General features: G+C 33.7%; 5 protein-coding genes across 5 annotated transcripts in view; 1 reads left to right on the forward strand and 4 right to left on the reverse strand.

Moving 5' to 3' along the window:
• Nucleotides 1-19,205, forward strand: part of LOC105215539 (ATP-dependent helicase brm) — a 26,204-nt gene continuing 6,999 nt past the window's right edge. The window contains exons 1-2 of the mRNA XM_011189509.3: nucleotides 1-1,015; nucleotides 1,078-1,160. Of these exons, the coding sequence (XP_011187811.1) occupies nucleotides 346-1,015; nucleotides 1,078-1,160 (753 nt within the window). The 5' untranslated portion in view covers nucleotides 1-345. The remainder of the gene's footprint in view (nucleotides 1,016-1,077; nucleotides 1,161-19,205) is intronic.
• On the reverse strand, nucleotides 1,162-3,491 carry LOC105215534 (uncharacterized). Its single transcript, XM_011189496.3, has 3 exons — nucleotides 2,623-3,491; nucleotides 1,580-1,683; nucleotides 1,162-1,513 (listed from the first exon to the last, which is right to left on the reverse strand). Exons 1-3 carry the CDS (start codon nucleotides 3,379-3,381, stop codon nucleotides 1,243-1,245), a joined length of 1,134 nt encoding a protein of 377 aa, XP_011187798.1. The 5' UTR covers nucleotides 3,382-3,491; the 3' UTR covers nucleotides 1,162-1,242.
• Nucleotides 4,293-6,278, reverse strand: LOC105215525 (uncharacterized). The gene is made up of 3 exons (XM_011189484.3): nucleotides 5,653-6,278; nucleotides 4,820-4,923; nucleotides 4,293-4,741 (listed from the first exon to the last, which is right to left on the reverse strand). Exons 1-3 carry the CDS (start codon nucleotides 6,130-6,132, stop codon nucleotides 4,474-4,476), a joined length of 852 nt encoding a protein of 283 aa, XP_011187786.1. The 5' UTR covers nucleotides 6,133-6,278; the 3' UTR covers nucleotides 4,293-4,473.
• Impa2_1 (inositol monophosphatase 2) lies at nucleotides 8,218-9,693 on the reverse strand. The gene is made up of 3 exons (XM_054228869.1): nucleotides 9,037-9,693; nucleotides 8,871-8,974; nucleotides 8,218-8,712 (listed from the first exon to the last, which is right to left on the reverse strand). The coding sequence occupies exons 1-3, from the start codon at nucleotides 9,508-9,510 to the stop codon at nucleotides 8,442-8,444; spliced, it is 849 nt and encodes a 282-aa protein (XP_054084844.1). The 5' UTR covers nucleotides 9,511-9,693; the 3' UTR covers nucleotides 8,218-8,441.
• Impa2_0 (inositol monophosphatase 2) lies at nucleotides 14,260-17,806 on the reverse strand. Its single transcript, XM_011189450.3, has 3 exons — nucleotides 16,961-17,806; nucleotides 16,785-16,888; nucleotides 14,260-14,672 (listed from the first exon to the last, which is right to left on the reverse strand). The coding sequence occupies exons 1-3, from the start codon at nucleotides 17,432-17,434 to the stop codon at nucleotides 14,396-14,398; spliced, it is 855 nt and encodes a 284-aa protein (XP_011187752.1). The 5' UTR covers nucleotides 17,435-17,806; the 3' UTR covers nucleotides 14,260-14,395.

Raw genomic sequence — 19,205 nt, forward strand, 5'->3', positions numbered from 1 at the left:
GTTAACATATACTTCATGGCAGCCATTGAATTTTCTCGTCGCGTCGTCTTTGCAAAACAAAAATTGTGTGTGTGCCACAAAAAATTGAAAAATTCACTTAATTAAACCACAAAAATAGGCATAACGAATGAGCGAAAGTAAACTGTGAACCCATTATCATATAAATGTGTTTATAATTGTGAGGGAATTGTGTTATTCGCAGCAAAAAAGACGTTTGAAAATTTGATTCACATAACACATTCTGCGTTTGTGTTCGTATACGCACTTTTGTAATTGCCTGGCACTCATTCACTGGCGGGGTCATAATTTGCAGTTATCAAACATTATTAAAATTGTAGGGTGAATATGACTTCACCCTCACCCGCAAATAGCCCAATGCCTCCTCCTCAGGCGCCACCAGCACAAAGTCCCTCACCATCACCGCACAGCCCTTATCCACATCAACAAATGCCACAGGGACCGCCCGTGCAACAAGGGCCTTCTGGTGCAGGACCAACAGGTCCACCACATGGACCGCCGCAACAACCGCATATGCAAGGGCCACCACCACATAGTCAACATGGTCCAATACCACCCGGTGGCCATCATGGCCCACCGCCACCGCCTGGTCATCCTGGTGGTCCCTATACACATCCCATGCAGCATGCACCACCACATGGATCTCCACACGGACCACCACAACATCAACAACACGGTGCAATGCCACCTGGACAACATGGTGTAGGGCAGCATGGGCCACCACCGCCACACGGGCAAGGTCCACCAGGTCAGCATGGACCACCGCCCCCGGGCAGTGGTGGTGCACCAGGTAATGGACCGCCAATGTCACATGCACCACCACCGCATGGTGTGCCACCACCACACGGACCGCCAGGGCCACAACAACAACCGGGTGTACAAGGTGCGCCACCACCGCATATGAATGGTCCACCAGGGCAAGGACCACCTGGTCCGCCAGGTCCACCGGGACCGCCACCACAAGGACACCACATGCCACCGCATCATCAAGGCATGGGTGAGTAGTAGCATATACATTATTGTATTTGTAGAAATGTAACGTTTAATTTTTCTTTACAGGCCCGCATATGGGTATGCAAATGCCACCACAAGGTCCTAATATGCCGCCAATGGGTTATCAAACACACGGCATGCCGCCAAATGTAAGTTTTTAAAGTATTTATTTATTAACTATTCTATACATGAAATTTTTAAAAATTAAAAACAATCATTGTTACAAAGAAATTATTTAAATGTGAAATGTGTGAGTGTGTCAGCCTCCTCAATTAAGCCCACCATGATTTTTGCCAATTCTGGCGTAGCTGCGGCTATCAAATTGGGTTTCATAATATCAAATTCACCACCTTTGGTGTGCCAGAGCACACCACCGGCTTCACGTAAAATCACTGCACCAGCAGCTATATCCCAAGATTGTAGATCTTCAACATGATAGCAATCAAAACTGCCGCGTGCAACATAGCAGAGTGTCAATGCGCCACTGCCAATGCAACGTGTGCTATAAAGTGGAAATTATGACTTTTGTTTATTACTTTATAATTATATAAATTTATTATATGCATACCCTGCGGCTTGTGCGGCGAGTTTTGACAACCGTTTCACATTCTTATCACGTACTGCAGCTGCGTGTATGAGTGAAATTTCGTATGCTAAAACGGCATCGTTCATCTGAAATGTGCAAACGGTAAAGGAGAGCAGTAAAATATTAATATTTTAACATGATTACATTTTAAATTGTATCAAAGTGTATTCAGTGACATGCTATAAAAACTGTTTTAATTTCATGATAATTAAATTGTTTGCTTACACAGCAAGAAAGCTCATAAAGATTTATATTATCATCAAGAGACAACATTTTAATATATTGATACTGAGCAAATATCTAGATTGAAAATATTTAATCTTAATCTCGCATCGTATTGTGTTGTAATCTCATAGAATCTTAAAGATTAAAAGTTTGTGCGGTTCGTTTACATGAAAATCGAGTTTAATAAACCGAAAATTACAACAATTATTCTTAAAGTTGTAACAACAACAACAGCAACAGTGTGTAACAACATTATTGTTCCCTAACTTGTTTAAGAAATGTTTTATGCGTTTGTCACAACAACAACATGCCTGATAATAATCTATGGTCAAGCGAAAAACCTAGTAAAATTTTTATGTAAATATCTTTAAAAAATGCTAGTGACTGTTTAACTAAAAGTGTAAAACATATTGTTTTCTAAATTCTATAAATTAACACACCAAAATGTGTTAAACAATCGCGTTCTGTGATTGATATTTAAAAAATGCGACCTCTGCTATAAGAAAGTAATTTGTTTAAATGTGAATTTGGATGGTTCTTCCACTTGCTTCGACAAAACATATTTTGTGTTTGTTTTTAATTTTATTTGTGGGCGAAATATTTGTTGTTCATAATTTTATCGTTTTTACCTAATCGTTGTTTATTATTTTCAAATGTGTTATCGATACTCGCTAAGAGATAACAAATATAATTATAATTTTTTCGTTCTAAATTCGGCTACGCATATCAATATCTGTTTGTTTGTGCATTTGTGCTACATACAAGTCGGTCATTTAATTAAATAATCAAAAAATACTCACTTCGGTGCATTTCCTCACATGTATACGTTGACCATTCAAATAGGCGCCATGACCCTTCCATGCCGAATACATTTCATTTGCAGTCGGATTATATATTATACCCACAACCAACTCCCGATTAATGGCCAAACCCACTGATATGCACCAATGCGGTATGCGGTGTATGAAATTGTTGGTGCCATCTATGGGATCAATGATCCAAGTGGGTGCATCAGTCAACTCGGGTATTTTTCCAGTCGCCGCTGCAGTTTCCTCGCCGATAAATTTCGTTTCTGGAAATGCCGCCTGCAAACCCTCTACCAGCACATCTTCAATTTGTTTATCATATTCAGTTACTAAATCGAAAAATGCCGATTTTTGTTTATAATCTGCATCGGCTGTGCTATAACCTTCACGTACGAGTGGACCACATTTCATAACCAATTCTAATGCAACATTATAGTAGTTACGTATTTTTATATCATCATTATTTGACATTTTTATTGTTGTTGTTTGTATTGAACGTGCGGTCAGCGGCTGTATGTTTGTTATTTGTTTTTGTTGAAGTGGGAAGTAATTGTTCAAGGACAATGTTGACGAAGTGGATTTGTTGTTGTTGGTGGCGGCGGTGGCGTACGTGTATTTTCTTATTACACTATACTCGTTTGACTTGAAATTTGTTACAATTTTGTATGTTGCTACTACAACGGCTGTGCCCTTACCGAGTAAGAACTTATTACACTGATGTATCGCCAACAACTGACTACTTAGCGGAAGCATTTTTATATAAATTGTGCTTATTTGTTGTAAGATTTAAGATGAGCGTACCTAGTACTAAAAGAGCGCAAGCATGTGAGTGAGACACACGTCCAAAAAAAAAAATCGTATAAATTATTTTGTGTGCACATCGGCACATAAAGCGCGCACGAAAACTAACTCTTTCGGTTGGAATTTTGTTTTTATGGAGTGATAGCGATTTTGTTTTGTTGTTAATTTTTTAGTTATATGTGTGTGAGTGTGAGTGTACATAAGTTTTATCACGCTCTCTTGAAATGACTGCGAAAATTGGTGTATTTTTTATTTATTTTATTTTTATTAGCACTTTTTCAAGTATTTGGTGCAATTAATTTATATTTTTTGCAAGTTTTGTTTTGCTAACAACTTTTTTTTTTTAATTGATTTAAATTTATGCGTTCAAACATTTGTGTGTAGTGTTATTAAAGTCACCGGTATTGTTATACAAACACATTTTTTTTTACTAAAGAGTCAATTGTATATGCACTTACATTATCTCTCGCTCTCATCTCACTTTTATCTTATCTTATTTGCCTTAAATGTGAATTAGACACTCAACTTGATTTGTTTTGTTTGTTAAGCAATTTGCATATAGATAATAAAGTCGAAGTGGAATGAGAATATGCAATGAAAATTAAAAAACTATTTGCATATATAGTATATAATTTGAATGTAATGCATATATGTACATATGTAAGTGGATATATAAAGTGGCTTAAGTGTTACGCTTTGTTCTTCCAGAAAACGTTTTTCATTTATTAATTGAAAAAATATGGGTTATATTTACATACATACGAGAATATTCGCATATATACTTGAGAAACTTGAGTAGCTTTTGTATCTGTTGTACAACTACTTTTTATATACTCTTATGTATAGAAAAACTTTTCAATTGTAAAAAAAATTAAAACGCGGATTTATGCCATTTTTTAAAAAATTACAAATTTCAAAATCGATTCGAATGTATTTTTTTTCATATTTAATTTTATTTCATATTTTTAAAGCTATATAAGGTGTGAAAACAATATAATTTTTAAAATTTTCCATTGAAAAAACTGCAGAAATAGATTTTAATATTCAAAAACTAAATTCCCTCAACTGATCAGCTTCATTGATCAAACCAATAATATCTTGTGCCAGTTCAGGAGTCGCTGCGGCAATACAATCCGGTTTCAAAATCGAAAATTCGCCACCTTTGGAGTGGCAAACTATGCCACCTGCCTCGCGTATTATTAGTGCGCCTCCAGCAATATCCCAAGGCTGTAGATCCTCTACAGCGAAGCAATCAATGCTGCCACGCGCGACATAACAGAGCATTACAGCAGCGCTACCAATGCCACGGCAACTAAAATTGCAGGGAAGAATTTAAAGTTTTTAGTGCAAATAAATATATATATTATGTTTATTTATAAAACTCCATTACCCAGTGCAATTGGAAGCCAGTTTACATAAGCGTTTAACGTGTTTGTCACGTACTGGTGCTCTTTGTATGAGTGACATTTCTGTGCCAATAAGGGCATTGTTTATCTGTGAAGGGTGGGAAAAAAAATAATTAAAATCTAAATATGTATGAATAAATAAATAAATTAAAAAAATTAATTAATTAATATTGAAATTAAAAATAATAAAATAATAAATAATAATAATAACAAATAATAAAAAAAATAAATTAAATAATAAAAAAATAAAATAAAAAATGTAAATAAATTAAATAATAAATAATAAATTAAACAAAAAATTAAAAAAATATTTTTAAATAAAAATAAAATATATATTTTTAAATAAAAATAAAATATATATTTTTAAATAAAAATAAAATATATATTTTTAAATAAAAAAAATTAAATTAAAAAATAATTAAAAAAATATATTTATTTATAAAATAGTTTAAAACAAAAAACAAAATATAAATAACAAAAATTATTAAATTTTAGAAATATACTCAATTTGTGATAAAGTGATCAATTCTAATTTAAGAATTCAATTTAATGCATTGATTATTTAAGTGCAAATTTTATTTAATTTGTGAGCAAATTCAAGTTAAATACGTTGTTATCTATATGCATAAGTAAATAGTACATGGCTGTATTTATATATCTAATTACGCTTATCTACTGATAATTCAAATTAGCCGCTATTATTGTCAAAACTGGTTGTTATCAAGTTGTTCACTCACTATACAATCTTCTAATCTTAAAACTGTGCGAATCACTTGCCAAATACTATCATCACTTGTATTTCTTTTATTTTACTCACTTTCGTACACTTGCTCACGCTGATGGGTTTGCCATTCAGATAGGCACCATGTCCCTTATAGGCTGAGTACATCTCATTCACCACTGGTATATACACGATACCAACGACTAACTCCTTATTAATAGCTAAACCCACGGAAATGCACCAATTCGGGAAGCGTCGTATAAAATTGGTGGTGCCATCTATGGGATCAATGATCCAGGTGGGCGCATCTGTTAACACCGGTTCGCTATTATTTTCCGCTGTACCCTCCTCACCGATGAATTTCGTTTCGGGGAATGCTTTCTGCAAGCCGGCGATGAGTAGATCTTCCACCTTCTTATCATACACAGTTACCAGATCATAGAATGCTGTTTTGGTTTTAAATTCAGGATTGGCCTGCTCGTAACCTTCACAAGCGACCGGGCCGCATTTCATTACCAATTCCAAAGCGACATTGTAATAGTTGCGTATTGTTTGTGTTTCAGCGCTGTCGGACATTTTAATGTGTTTAATGAACAAAAACAAAAAAATAGTTTTTAAATTGCTTTTTCTACACTTTTTTATTTAATTATTTCATTTACGCTACACCAAGCGACTTTTTCAAGCAATGTATCGCCTACAACTGGCTGTTGAGCATTCACTTCTTAATGTTGTTTTGTGCTGATTCGGATCTCCAAGAAAAGAGAGACGCAATTTCAAGAGTAATGTTTGGCAAAATTTATTATTGCGAGAGCGTCTGCGCATTAACTCTTTCTTTAAATGTATTAAAAAAATAAAAACATATATTTAAATCATTGAAAAAATCGCTAGTCAACTCTTTACTTGTATTTACTAGTGTTTGTTATTTCATTTGTTTTGACCAACATTCGCGTGACAGCTTGTCTGCTTCTTCCTCTCAAACAGCTGATTGCTGCCATAGCGTTGAATTTTTGAGTTATTAATATTTCTTTTAGTTGAAATATTTAATAATTTTAAATTTTTTGTTTAATAAAAAATAAAATATTTCAAAATTAAGAATAAAAAAATGGTTATACAAACTTTAAATTTATTCTACTTATTAATTCAGCAAACAAGTTTTGAAAGAGAATTAGGCATAATTAAATATTTAAAAAATTAGAAAGTCTGTGAAAATCTTCATTAAGCTCAATTAAAATGTTCAACCAAACTTTATTGCAATACAGCCGTAGGTAGTAATAAATTAATTTACTAAATAAGTGTAAATTTGGTACATCCTTTTGAACTTATCTTAGACTTGCTGAATGCATTATCTTAATAATTGTTTCCTTATTGCACGAATGCACTGCATGCGAAGTGTTTACTTTAAAAAATGGATTAAAATTGTATCTGTAATTTATGGTCATATGTAAGTATATATTCATAACTTTTATAGCCATTTATGCAACAAACAAAAGTTCCTTCGCTATTTAGCTCTGCAGCTCTAATTATTTTCCAAGTTCCAACATCAGGTAAAAGAAGTCACACGATAGTGAGTCACCTTGTCTGAAACCTCGATTGGTATGGAACGGCTCGGAAAGGTCCTTCCCGATCCTGACGGAACTTTTGGTGTTGCTCCACGTCAGCTTACACCGTCGTATTGGTTTTGCGGGGATATCAAATTCAGACACACTGCGTCATAAAGCTCATTTTCGTGCTGTCAAAACAGCTTTAAAATCGATGAAAAAGTGGTGTAGGTCGATGCTCTATTCACAGGTCTTTTCCACACTGATCCAATCAGTTTGTTGACAGTGGGCTTTAGTCTTTCACACAGTACACTCGATAGAACCTTATACGTGATATTAAGCAGGCTTCTCCCACGGTAATTGGCCCAAATTGTAGGGTGTCTTTTTTATGGATTGGGCAGAGTACACTGAGATTCCAATCGTCGATCATGCTTTCGCCCGACCATATTCTGTGCAAAGAAGCTGATGCATGCCCCTAATCAGTTCTTCGCTGCTGTATTTGAATAAATATGCCGATATTGTCAATCCTTGTCAACATTTAAAAAGGTTAAAAAACAATATACATATTAAAAAAAAAAATAAATTAAAAATAAATATTAAAATGAAATATAAATAAAAAAAAACATCCTCAAAAAAATTAAAAAATAACAAATATTACAAAGCGCAATTATTATAGGAAAAATTAAATTATTATTTAATTTGCGAAATAAGAGTGTACTAAATAAATCTCTTTCCACCTATCTTAGGCTTGTATAATGAATTTAATTGCTATTTATGACCATTAAAAGAGGACTTTAGACGGTACATATGCTGCTCATATATCTCTTTCTTTAATCCTCAAATGACAAATACTTTTACAACCATTTATGTAAACAAAGGGTGCTTTTAGATGAGTTGTATTACTTTAATTTCAATAAATCAATGAATATAATTATTATTACCACTTAGTCAATTATAGCTTATGAATTTCGGACCTGCAACTTCGGCTTATGAAGCCCATTCTGTTAAAAGGTGTAGCACCAGCATTGTTGGCCAAATGTTGGTTTTCACCTCGTTAGTCGTGTTTACACGTTTGGAATTGGGTTTTTAATAAACTATACTATTTAAATTTTAAAATACATAGTTCGAATTCTAAAAAAATATATTTGCAAGTAGTTGAGGGGAAAAATCTCCTTTGAATTGTGAATTAAATAAAAATTGTATTCAATAAATTTAATGTATTAGTTAAAATAAAATTTTAGAAAAATTTGCAAATATTTAAGAACATAATAATAAGAAAGTCTGTGAAACTGTTCATTATTCCTCATCATTCATTCTACATTAATAAATTTCCACCAACATTTATTGTTAATCACCGCCAACCGACTTCACTTGATCGGCTTTCCTTATGAGCTCCTCCATTTCTTTACGCAACGGCTCAGTGGCCGCAGCTATTAAATCCGGTTTCATAATCTCAAATGGTCCTCCGTAGGTATGTGTTACAACGCCACCGGCTTCGCGTATGAGCAAATAACCGGCAGCACAATCCCATGGGTACATGTGCTCGATGAATACAGCATCTAAATTACCGGCAGCTACCATGGCTAAGGTATCCACGACACTTGAAAATGCGAGTAATCTGAAAGTGTCGGTAAAGTAATTTAAATTTTGCAAAAGTCCAAAATAACCCAGTTCATGTGGTGTGTAGTCGATATTTAATGCATAATTCTCTCGATTTAAGTGATTATATATACAATTTCTTTAACGTTCCTTAAGTGTATTTAGTATATATCTTACCTTCTAGCATTTAAGGAAATATGATAAATCCGTTTTATATGCGTATTACTTATTTCGCGTGAAAGCAACAACGACACTTCGCTTGACGTATACGCTTCCTTCATCTGTGAAGTTTATGAAAACTTATTTATTTATTAATTCCAAGCCAACTTCAAGACAGACTTACCTTAGTAACATTGCTCACATGCATAGGCTTGCCATTGCAAAAGGCGCCGCCACCAAGTTTTGCCGTGTAGAATTTCTTTAGCACCGGATTATTGATGATGCCCAACACGATTTGCTTATTCACCGCCAAACCAATTGAGACACCAACATGTGGTATCTGTTTAATAAAGTTCGCTGTACCATCGATGGGATCGATGATCCAAGTCGGTGCATCGGTTAATGCTTTAGTTACATTATTATTTTTTGCTGTATCCTCTTCGCCGATAAACTTGTGCTCCGGATAGCTTGCCAATATTTGTTCAATTAGAAATTCTTCAATTTTACTATCATAATCGGTGACGACATCGTAGAATGCCGTCTTGATATTAACCTGTTTCTCAACCTTTGTGTAACCCTCGAGTAGCATTTCGCCAGCGTGTTGCGCAAGTGGATAAATAAAGGCGAAGAGTTCGTCAATCAGTTGTGGAGTGGCCATTTTGTTTGCGATGCGGGTGTTACGAAGTTACGTTCTTTCTGTATCAATTTTTATGTATATTTTCACGGAATCTTTTCACTTTCCATATATATACATTAAATATATCTAGACAACGCTAATGTTTCGAACTCTCTACTGAAGGTTGTGTCTGTTCTTGGCGACTAGTTCTACCGCTACTGATTTATCCCCTTTTAAATTAAAAATTTCATCGGAAGCAGCTCTAGATTCATTATTTTGCCGTAACATTTATTGTTTGAGAGCGTAACTCACTGAGTTATAGATTTGATATATGACACTTAAGAATGATTAAAAAATATATATATTTACATTATCTGGATGAATTTAATAGTGTTAGAGACGAGTGTATATTTCTCAGAATCAATATTTGCTAAAATGACATCATAAACTTTCGAAATAACTATTTTCTTTCCGTAATAGAACTTCGGTCAAATATTTTAAATGTTTTAAGAGGCACTTTCTATGTAGTTTACGTGTCTGAATATGTTGTTAAATTCTTTAGGCTTCACTGTAAAGATATAATGTTAAATTTACTTTAAAACATTAAAAAAAAAATTAAATTTATTAAAACAAATCAACAAATAGTGAATTCACCAAATCCCTTTATATTGTCTTAAGCTTTCTTAAAGATTTTAATTGCTATTTACGGCCATTAAAGTGAACTTTAAACACTATATATTGTTTTTTTATGAATAAATATGCATAAGTTTCCTAAACCTAAAGGCAATTTATGGACATATAAAGTCTTTGAAAGATGTAGAAAATTCCTTACCTAAGGCGCTATATAAAAAGAGTTTAGCTTAATTCAAAAATAAGTCCTTAACCGATTTTGTAGTTGAATTTGAATTCAAAGTGCTGAATATAACTACTGTGAACTCTTTCCCCTCAGTGGCGGCTCTCGGTTAACATGTTGATAGAACTCCACAATAAGAGGATCATTTATTGGATACAGTATACTGCATACATACCATCCTCCATCCTGTCCTGCTGTCGGACACAAACTGCCATATCTGTATAGAGAAATACCAGGTGGAAATAGCTTTCGCAAGACTGTGGTTCAAAAATTTACCTAGTCATAGCTTTGGCGAACTAAGAGAATCGTCTGGAATATACAAATTTGTGTTAGACTCGAAGCGCTTCGGCGTTTTATGAGGGTTTGAATTAATGATATGTATTAGTCAGGTAAGTTCGCTCTACCATCGATGGGATCGATGATCCAAGTCGGGGCATTGGTTAACGCTTTCGCCACATTATTATTTTTCGCTGTATCCTCTTCACCGATAAACTTATGCTCCGGATAGCGTGCCAATATTTGTTTAATTATAAATTCTTCAATTTTACTATCATAATCGGTGACCACATCGTATATATCCGTCTTAATATTGACCTGCTTCTCAGCCTCTGTGTATCCCTTGAGTAGTATATCGCCAGCCCGCTGCGCAAGCGGATAAATAAAGTCGAAGAGTTCGTCAATCAGTTGTGGAGTGGCCATACTTTATGCGATGTGGTTGTTTAAAAAAAAATATAATAATAATTTGAAATTGATTTAATTTGTTGAAAATAAAAGACCTTCTCTTTGTGTTTCGATTTGTATATATATATACATATATATATATATATATAAGAGAATTTTATTCGAGTTGACAAGAAAAATATAAAAGAGAAAACAGAAAATTATAATTTGAAGGTTGTCATTGTTTCTTTGTTAAAATATTTTTGTTATTGTTCAATTGTATAAGGTTGTGTCGATAGCCCAAAACAATTTGTAACAAATAAGGAAAGGCTAAGTTCGGGTCCAACCGAACATTTTATACTCTCACAATTTATTGATGTAATTTTATTAAGATAACACACAATTTTACCTATATATTCGACATAAAGTCCAATAGAAAATCATCATATATAGTATATGAGGGCTGATGTAATTCCAGAACCAATTTCACTCATTTTCACCACCAAGGTTAACGGGAATAGGGGCGACTTGGCACCTGTTAGTAGGCAAACATACGGCACATTCGGTCTTGAAATTACTCCTAAATTGCAAATGAACGAAACACCAGTCAGCAAAATCGTCAAAAATAGCGCTGTAACGAAAATTTTCCAAATATTCAAGAAGTCGTTGGAGGTACTGCACAGGACTTTAAAAGATCTTGATTGTCGATGAACGTTTTTGGTGGAGCCAGGATTCTGTTAGTAGGTGATTTACGCCAGACTCTTCCAATTATTCCTGGATCAACTGTTACTGACGGGCTAATCGCATGCCTAAAATAATTTAATTTGTGGCGACACATAAAGAATCGCCAATTAACAACTAACATATGAGTGTTTTTGCAACAATACCAAATTGCGATTGTAGAAATAGTTGGCAGTTGACACCTCGATGGATTAATAGCATTTCCAACAGGTTTCTTTCACTTCATTGACTCGAAAGAGAAGTTTTCCTGTCATGAAACCTCAATATGATAACCATAAATGACTGATTGAATGACCTATATTGGTGGTAAAAAAAAATATCGATGATCTTAATGCGACAATTTAGAATTTCGGTCCAAGAGAGTTGACACAGCTACTAACCAGGATGACGTAGTCAATTTAAAATTGCCTGTACTTTGCAATTAAAAGTAGTGTGAGTTGTAATCATGCTGCGTAACATAAATCAACCTCGAGTAATCAATATCGTTGCCGAAGCCAAGATTGGACCAACTTAATTTAATGTATACCTTAGCCACAAAAACGTGTGGCCGGGTCTGCTAGGTATTAAATAAACATGCATAAGAGCCCCCCTCATTTTAATCAGTTTCCTTAATTCACAAATGAGTTGCATGCGAAGTGTTTACTTTTACAAATAGTAAATCTTGCATTAAGATCTTATCGCGAATTTATGGAAGATGTATTGCACACTCCAAATACTTTTACAACCATTTATGTAAATAAAGGGTACTTTTATAGGTACACAACTTTCATTGAAATGAAAACGCAGAGAAATTAATGATACTGACAACTACTAATTTTTATACTCTCGCAACAAAGTTGCTAAGAGAGTATTATAGTTTTGTTCACATAACGATTGTTTGTAAATCCTAAAACTAAATGTGTTTTATATAAGATCTGAGTTATATCAAGCTGACGGAACGATTTAAAATCCGGATGTCTGTCTATCCGTCCGTCGTACAACGGATAAATTGAGTAAAAATTAAGATATCTTGATGAAACTTGGTACACATGTTCCTTGAGACCGTGGGAGGGTGACCCACTAGGAAGGGGCATACGTGGATGTAATTTTATTGGGGAAGTGAGAGGGTGACCCACTAGGAAGGGGCATACGTGGATGTAATTTTATTTGGGAAGTGAGCCTAGCCCCGCCCCTAAATAGGTTTTTTGTATATATCTCGTAAACCAATAAACCAATAAATCTATAAACCGTTTCTCAGGAACTACTTGACCGATTCCCATGAATTTCGGTATACATATTGTATTTTCTTGACACCCTGATAACACGGACGAAAAATGGTCACAACCACGCCTACTTCCCATATAGCTCAATTTTAAATTCCACCTGATTCGTTCACTTTATAGTATTATTAGGAACCAATAAAGATAGCGGATTAAAACTATACACAAATACTGTATTTGAGCTGAGAGCTGTATAAATTGCGAGAATATAAAATGTTCGGTTAGTCGAACTTGTTCTAATGGCCAAATTGTTTTCCGGATCAAAGTTCGAATCTTTTTCGAAATGTATTTGCAAATAATTGGCTGATAGGCGAAAAGTTTACTTATTTCACAAGTTTACAGTACCAAGGCGCAGCCCCAGAACTATGGGTAGATCTAAAGTGAAAGAATTTAACGATTACCTACTTGAACTTCTTCGCTTCTTCACTTCGAGGAGCCTGGCACTCTCTCTAGCTAAATTCACGGCCATACTAAAACTTAACATTCACGGCGATGGAACTTCAATATCGACCGTGAATAACTCCAATATTATGGGTAAAAGTAACACCTGAGATAGTCCGCACTTCTCCACTCCACATACGACCGAGATAATGACCAAGGTACAAAGGCGCAACAAGACCCTCAAGTAAGCAGAAGAAGATACTGATATATATACTGCATGCAACGAGTCCCCGTATGATACTAATAACCTCCTCTTTGTCCCTCTCCCTATATATATATATATATATATATTGCATGCAACGAGTCCCCGTATGATACTAATAACCTCTTTGTCCCTCTCCCTATGCAGTCGAAACAGCTCGTTTCCTGGGCTTACCGTTAGATGACGTCGATGACAACTAAACTTATGCTTTCTAGTTCAACCAACTGTCAACTAAATTGTCCGACATTCGACGTAATGATTGGCGTTCCAATGTCTTTACTGCTGAAAGACGTTTTAATAGTCTTGATGGTTTTTGTATTGAAAATTTAACAAGAAATTAATAATTATGGATCAGAAGATGAATGATGGACGCTTCAAAATACTAAATCGTATTTACCGGCCGATTCCATGTTTATGTCTCGAATAAATTCTAGCTGAGAAGTCTAATTTTCGTACAATTTCTGCAGCAATTGGGACCGTTTGTTAGTAATAAACGTTCTTCGGGAGTAAGTCTGCTCATTATGAAATGCTAAACCAAAATGAGTATAAATCAAGTAACAGCTGTCAAAAAGACCAACTGAAAACTTTTATTTTGATAAATAATAATTAATCTATTTCATAAATAAAATGAACTATTTCAATATGAACAAGTTTATTAAACAAAATTCATGTAACATTAAGAAAAAAATTAATTCCAAGATTTTAAGTAAATAACAATTACAAATTCGGTTAAATAGCTCATAATCTAAATTTAAGTTTTTCCACCACACTTTATTGCTCCTCACCGCCAACCGACTTCTCTTGATCGGCTTTCCTTATGAGCTCCTCCATTTCTTTACGCAACGACTCGGTGCCCGCGCATATTAAATCCGGTTTCATAATCTCAAATGGTCCGCCATAGGGATGTGTTACAACGCCACCTGCTTCTCGTATGAGTAAATAAGCGGCAGCACAATCCCATGGGTACATGTCCTCGATGTGAAAACCATCTAAGTTTCCGGCAGCTACCATGCATAGAGAATCCACGACACACGAATAGGCGAGCAATCTGAAAGTGTCGGAAAAATAATAAATAGAATTTCAAAGAGTGTTAAGTGTAAATGAATGCAAAAGCGTTAAAGAGAGCAAGTTCTCTAAGATCGTGTTTTTACACTCTATTTTCATTTCATGTTTTTTTTTGCATTTGCTTGCAATCATTTTCTTTGCAATATTTATATTGCATTTGCAAATTTGGTATTGATTGTAAGTTTGTCTTATGCACGACGAATGTAGCGCTTATATATATATATATATATATATATATTTGGCGTAGGAACCGCTTTAAGCGATGTAGCGCTTAGAGCTAATAAATATGTATGTAAATACATTTATATATACAATTTTGTATAAATTTACATATTAAATTTCAAGCTTGCAATTTTAACTGCATATTCATCATAATTATAGAAAATTATTATTAAAAAAGGTAAAAAATAATATAGAAATATTTAAAAAAAAATATACAAAAAATATAAAGAGTATAAAAAAATAATAAAGAAATTAAATAAAATGTATAAAAAATAAAATAAATAAAAAAAATATCTCAAAAAAATATTAAAAATATATTAAAAGAAATAAACAAAAATTAAAAAAAAAAAAAATAAAATAATTCAAAAATAATGTAAGAAATGTAAAAAAAAAATGTTTTTAAAATACTCTGAAATCAAGAAATTAAATGATTAATTTGCTAAATAAGTATTCCCCACTTATCTTTGGGTTTTTAATGCACTTAGGGGCACACCTAGTGTGATGACCTAAAAAAAAGGTGATTTTTGGGAATTAAAAAAAAAATACTTTATCAATTATTTCAAAATTTTAAGAATATATTTATTTATACATGTTTCAAGAATATACAGTGAAATTTTTGAAGACAAAAATTAAATATTTTTTAAGTTATAGTCGATCTTCAACGGCGCGAAAAAAAGGTCATTCACTGCTGCAGTGATTCCGGCCTTCTCCGTGGATGAAATTAAAAAAAAAATCTCGTTAAACTAGATAATATTGTCTGTACAATGACCTACGATTAAAAAAAAATCAAAAATTGACAATATGGCGGCGTTTTAAAAAAAATATTCGATTTTTACCCAAGATTTTAGACGTTTTTGGCCTGCCAAAATTCGATTTATTGATCAGATCAAAAATCGATAGGTCATTGTACGGAGAACTATGTATATATAGAACATGTAAAAAAAAATTCGATAGTGATCGGATCATTTGTTTTTGAGTAATCCCTGCAGCAAATTCGGAAAAAGCTGTTTCGAGAAAAACGCGTTTAAAGATAAAATGATCCTTTTCACTGTTACCGAGCGGCTACTATTTAAATTGCTATAACTCAAAAACTATTTGAGATATTGATTTGAAATTTTAATGTTATTTTTAAAGGTGTAATCTACCGAAATATGAACAAATACAAAAATCGATTTTTTTGAAATTTCACACTAGGTGTGCCCCTTAATTGTTAATTGCGGTCATAGAAAGTAGACTGTAGACGCAATAATTTTCTTAAATTAAATAAATATACTTTAGACTACCCTATCAACATTAATCTGTGTCCTTATACCACAATGGAACTGCATGCTAAGTGATTAATTTTATAAATTTAAATTTCAAAGGTAAATGTTGCATAAATATCTTATCAACATTTTATAAAGCCGTTTATGTAAACAAAGGGTGTTTCTTTTTGAGATACAGTAGTTCAATTTCAGTAAAATAATAGAGCAAATATTGAAATGATCAAAAATCTAGTTTTAGTTTGAAAATTTTATGGGGGAATTTTATTACCTCCTTTTCACATATTCAGTGTAAGTGTTATTTCCGTTTGACAGTATATTCAGCGTAAATGTCAAAGACAGCTGTTTACTTTGACAGTTGGTTTAACAGCTATCTATGTCCACAGCGAATTGTATACCGCTAAAACAGCACCCTATGTATACTGGTTTTATAACATTTAACATTATTTGTATCAAAAACTGCTGACTGTTAAGTGAATATTTAATGTGGACTTTTTGACGTGCGACAAACATAATCAAATGTTACAATTCTCTACTGTAAAGATTCATAACAATTCTCCAAACGTTTATTATTCAAATTTACTACCGTTGTCTAAACTTTTATCACTTACCTTCTAGCATGTGCTCCTATATGATATATACGTTTTATATGCTTGTTACGTATTTTATGCGCATGCAACAACGACACTTCGTACGCCACATTCGCTTCGCTCATCTGTGAAATTTATGAAAATTTATTGCATACACACACATACAATATTAATCAGGCCACTTGTAAGCAACTTACCTTAGCCACATTGCTCACGTGTATCGGCTTGCCATTGCAAAAGGCGCCACCACCAATTTTGGTTGTGTACATTTTCTGCTGCACCGGATTGTTGATGATGCCCAAAACGATTTGCTTATTCACAGACAAACCAATTGAGATGCACACATGCGGTATCTGTTTGATAAAGTTCGATGTACCATCGATGGGATCGATAATCCAAGTCGGTGCATCGGTTAACGCCTTAGTCACATGATCATTCTTCGCTGTATCCTCTTCGCCGATAAACTTGTGCTCCGGATAGCGTGCTAATACTTGTTCAATTAGAAATTCCTCGATTTTATTATCATAATCGGTGACGACATCGTAGAATGCCGTCTTGATATTGACCTGCTTGCCAGCCTCCGCGTAACCCTGGAGCAGTATTTCGCCAGCGCGCTGCGCCAGCGGATACATAAAATCAAATAATTCGTCGATCAGCTGTGGACTGGCCATATTGCTTGGCGGCGGGGATTTTTTGACTAATTTTTTTTATGACTAACTTGAAATTGACTTTAATTTATTGAAAATGTCGCACTTTATCTTTGTAACAAGACTTTTATATATATTTTCACGCGCTGTTTTCAGTCTTCTATATCTATTCAATTTTTCAACACACCGTTATCTATGTTGCCGTTAAAAAATAACGTTTACAAGCTTCACCAAAGTACCGCACTCAACTGAATGTTGAGTCTATCAAATGTGAGCTGATGTGTCTGTGGAAAACATGCTTTTGCAGCTGATTCTACTGATTCTACCGCTACTGATTCACAACGATCGTTGTATTTCCTTTACTTTTTTGCTTCGTATTCCGCGTTTCGCCGCGTTCGTTGTTTGTTTTTTCGTGAATTTTAATTACTTTTTGCTTGTAAATAAAAATACTCACTTCTCATCAGCATCGGTAGCAGATCTACTAGCTTCGTTATTGTACCCGTAGCTTTCATTAAAATGTTGTTTGAGAGCGTAAGTCATTGAGTTATAGATTGTATACATGACAACGATACATTTGATACGTGGGTGCATTAAATAGTGTTTGAGCCTGGGCGCTATTAGTTTAAATGCACATTTGCTTGCTAAAGTGACGTCATAACTGCTGGAAATTATTGTTACTGGTATGCCAGTTGGACTTGTCAATATAAGATAAGAAGACATCACCGTTCAACCACCTCAACAGTATTAATCGACTTCTAATGGCTTTTTTCAGTACCCAAGCATTGATTGAATTCTCAGGATTGCTCTATGACACGGTTGAGACTATTACATATTGTTTAGAAACTGGGGGTCGTTGCTTTAATCGCGAAACATATATAAAGCTCCCTGAAAATCGATATCGACCAAAATATTGATTTTTCTTATTTTATTAGTTCAGCTTTAGAATAGTCTTCGCACGTATTCTAATAAAGGTTAAATCTAATTTAAAAAATGTTTATGGTTTTTTGGAACAAAAAGTCTTGAATTGAAGTTGAGAGTAATGATAAGGTTTTATAAAAAACATATGTTTTTGGGATCTTATTTCGACCCATCTTAATCAATTAAAGTCTCATTAGTTCTTCGCTCTCCCTCGTAATGCGCTCTAAAACTGCATAACTTAATATTGCATTCGCTTTGAGTTCCAAGATCAAGAATATTACTTATGGAAGCTAAAAATTTTCAATTTTCAAAATTCAAATCCTTTGATTTTCATTATGAGACAACTATCTCTCGGTATTCGACCCTCATTGGTCTATTTGGAACTTCAACCGGGGTTATATTATATTTCTGTGTTATATCACCTTACTTAAAGCTACCCGGGAAGTTAAACACATAATTGGATCTCTATATAAATATATAAATATTTTGATATTTACGTCTTTCGCTTGGTTTATACCGGATTTATTCCCTTGTGAATTCAGTTATCTTATTTTATGAAGGATTTTTGCTTTTTAGGTCAGATTAAAGAGATTTATCTACTTTATTACTAGATAAAAGTAATCCATATATAAAGATTATAAAGAAACTGATGCGAAGGAGCGCATAATTTCGCTCGAAACCAATAATTTTTTTTTACTGTCACATATTTGTGGAAAATAAAATTTGGAAAAGGAAACATTTATTAAGTGAATTTTTTTAAGAATTCCGAAAATTTGAAATTTTTTAAGAATTCTAAAAAGCAATCAATAATAGGTAAATCTCTTTCCTTTTTTCATATAATTTTTCAACAAAACTACAATGTAGACCGTACCCGGGT

The sequence above is a fragment of the Zeugodacus cucurbitae genome, chromosome 4 (genome assembly GCF_028554725.1).
Source record: "Zeugodacus cucurbitae isolate PBARC_wt_2022May chromosome 4, idZeuCucr1.2, whole genome shotgun sequence".
NCBI lineage: Eukaryota > Metazoa > Arthropoda > Insecta > Diptera > Tephritidae > Zeugodacus > Zeugodacus cucurbitae.

What these genes read in the sequence shown, in the direction of transcription:
- Impa2_1 (XM_054228869.1), bottom strand. Translation starts at nt 9,510, where the DNA reads ATGGCCACTCCACAACTGATTGACGAACTCTTCGCCTTTATTTATCCA. An exon ending in ATGTGAGCAATGTTACTAAG is followed by an intron (nt 8,975 to 9,036) that starts GTAAGTCTGTCT and finishes TAAACTTCACAG; the next exon opens with ATGAAGGAAGCGTATACGTC. An exon ending in ATTTCCTTAAATGCTAGAAG is followed by an intron (nt 8,713 to 8,870) that starts GTAAGATATATA and finishes CGACACTTTCAG; the next exon opens with ATTACTCGCATTTTCAAGTG.
- LOC105215534 (XM_011189496.3), bottom strand. Translation starts at nt 3,381, where the DNA reads ATGCTTCCGCTAAGTAGTCAGTTGTTGGCGATACATCAGTGTAATAAG. An exon ending in ATGTGAGGAAATGCACCGAA is followed by an intron (nt 1,684 to 2,622) that starts GTGAGTATTTTT and finishes TGCACATTTCAG; the next exon opens with ATGAACGATGCCGTTTTAGC. An exon ending in CTCGCCGCACAAGCCGCAGG is followed by an intron (nt 1,514 to 1,579) that starts GTATGCATATAA and finishes TCCACTTTATAG; the next exon opens with CACACGTTGCATTGGCAGTG.
- LOC105215525 (XM_011189484.3), bottom strand. Translation starts at nt 6,132, where the DNA reads ATGTCCGACAGCGCTGAAACACAAACAATACGCAACTATTACAATGTC. An exon ending in GCGTGAGCAAGTGTACGAAA is followed by an intron (nt 4,924 to 5,652) that starts GTGAGTAAAATA and finishes CACCCTTCACAG; the next exon opens with ATAAACAATGCCCTTATTGG. An exon ending in CTGGCTTCCAATTGCACTGG is followed by an intron (nt 4,742 to 4,819) that starts GTAATGGAGTTT and finishes CTGCAATTTTAG; the next exon opens with TTGCCGTGGCATTGGTAGCG.
- Impa2_0 (XM_011189450.3), bottom strand. Translation starts at nt 17,434, where the DNA reads ATGGCCAGTCCACAGCTGATCGACGAATTATTTGATTTTATGTATCCG. An exon ending in ACGTGAGCAATGTGGCTAAG is followed by an intron (nt 16,889 to 16,960) that starts GTAAGTTGCTTA and finishes TAAATTTCACAG; the next exon opens with ATGAGCGAAGCGAATGTGGC. An exon ending in ATAGGAGCACATGCTAGAAG is followed by an intron (nt 14,673 to 16,784) that starts GTAAGTGATAAA and finishes CGACACTTTCAG; the next exon opens with ATTGCTCGCCTATTCGTGTG.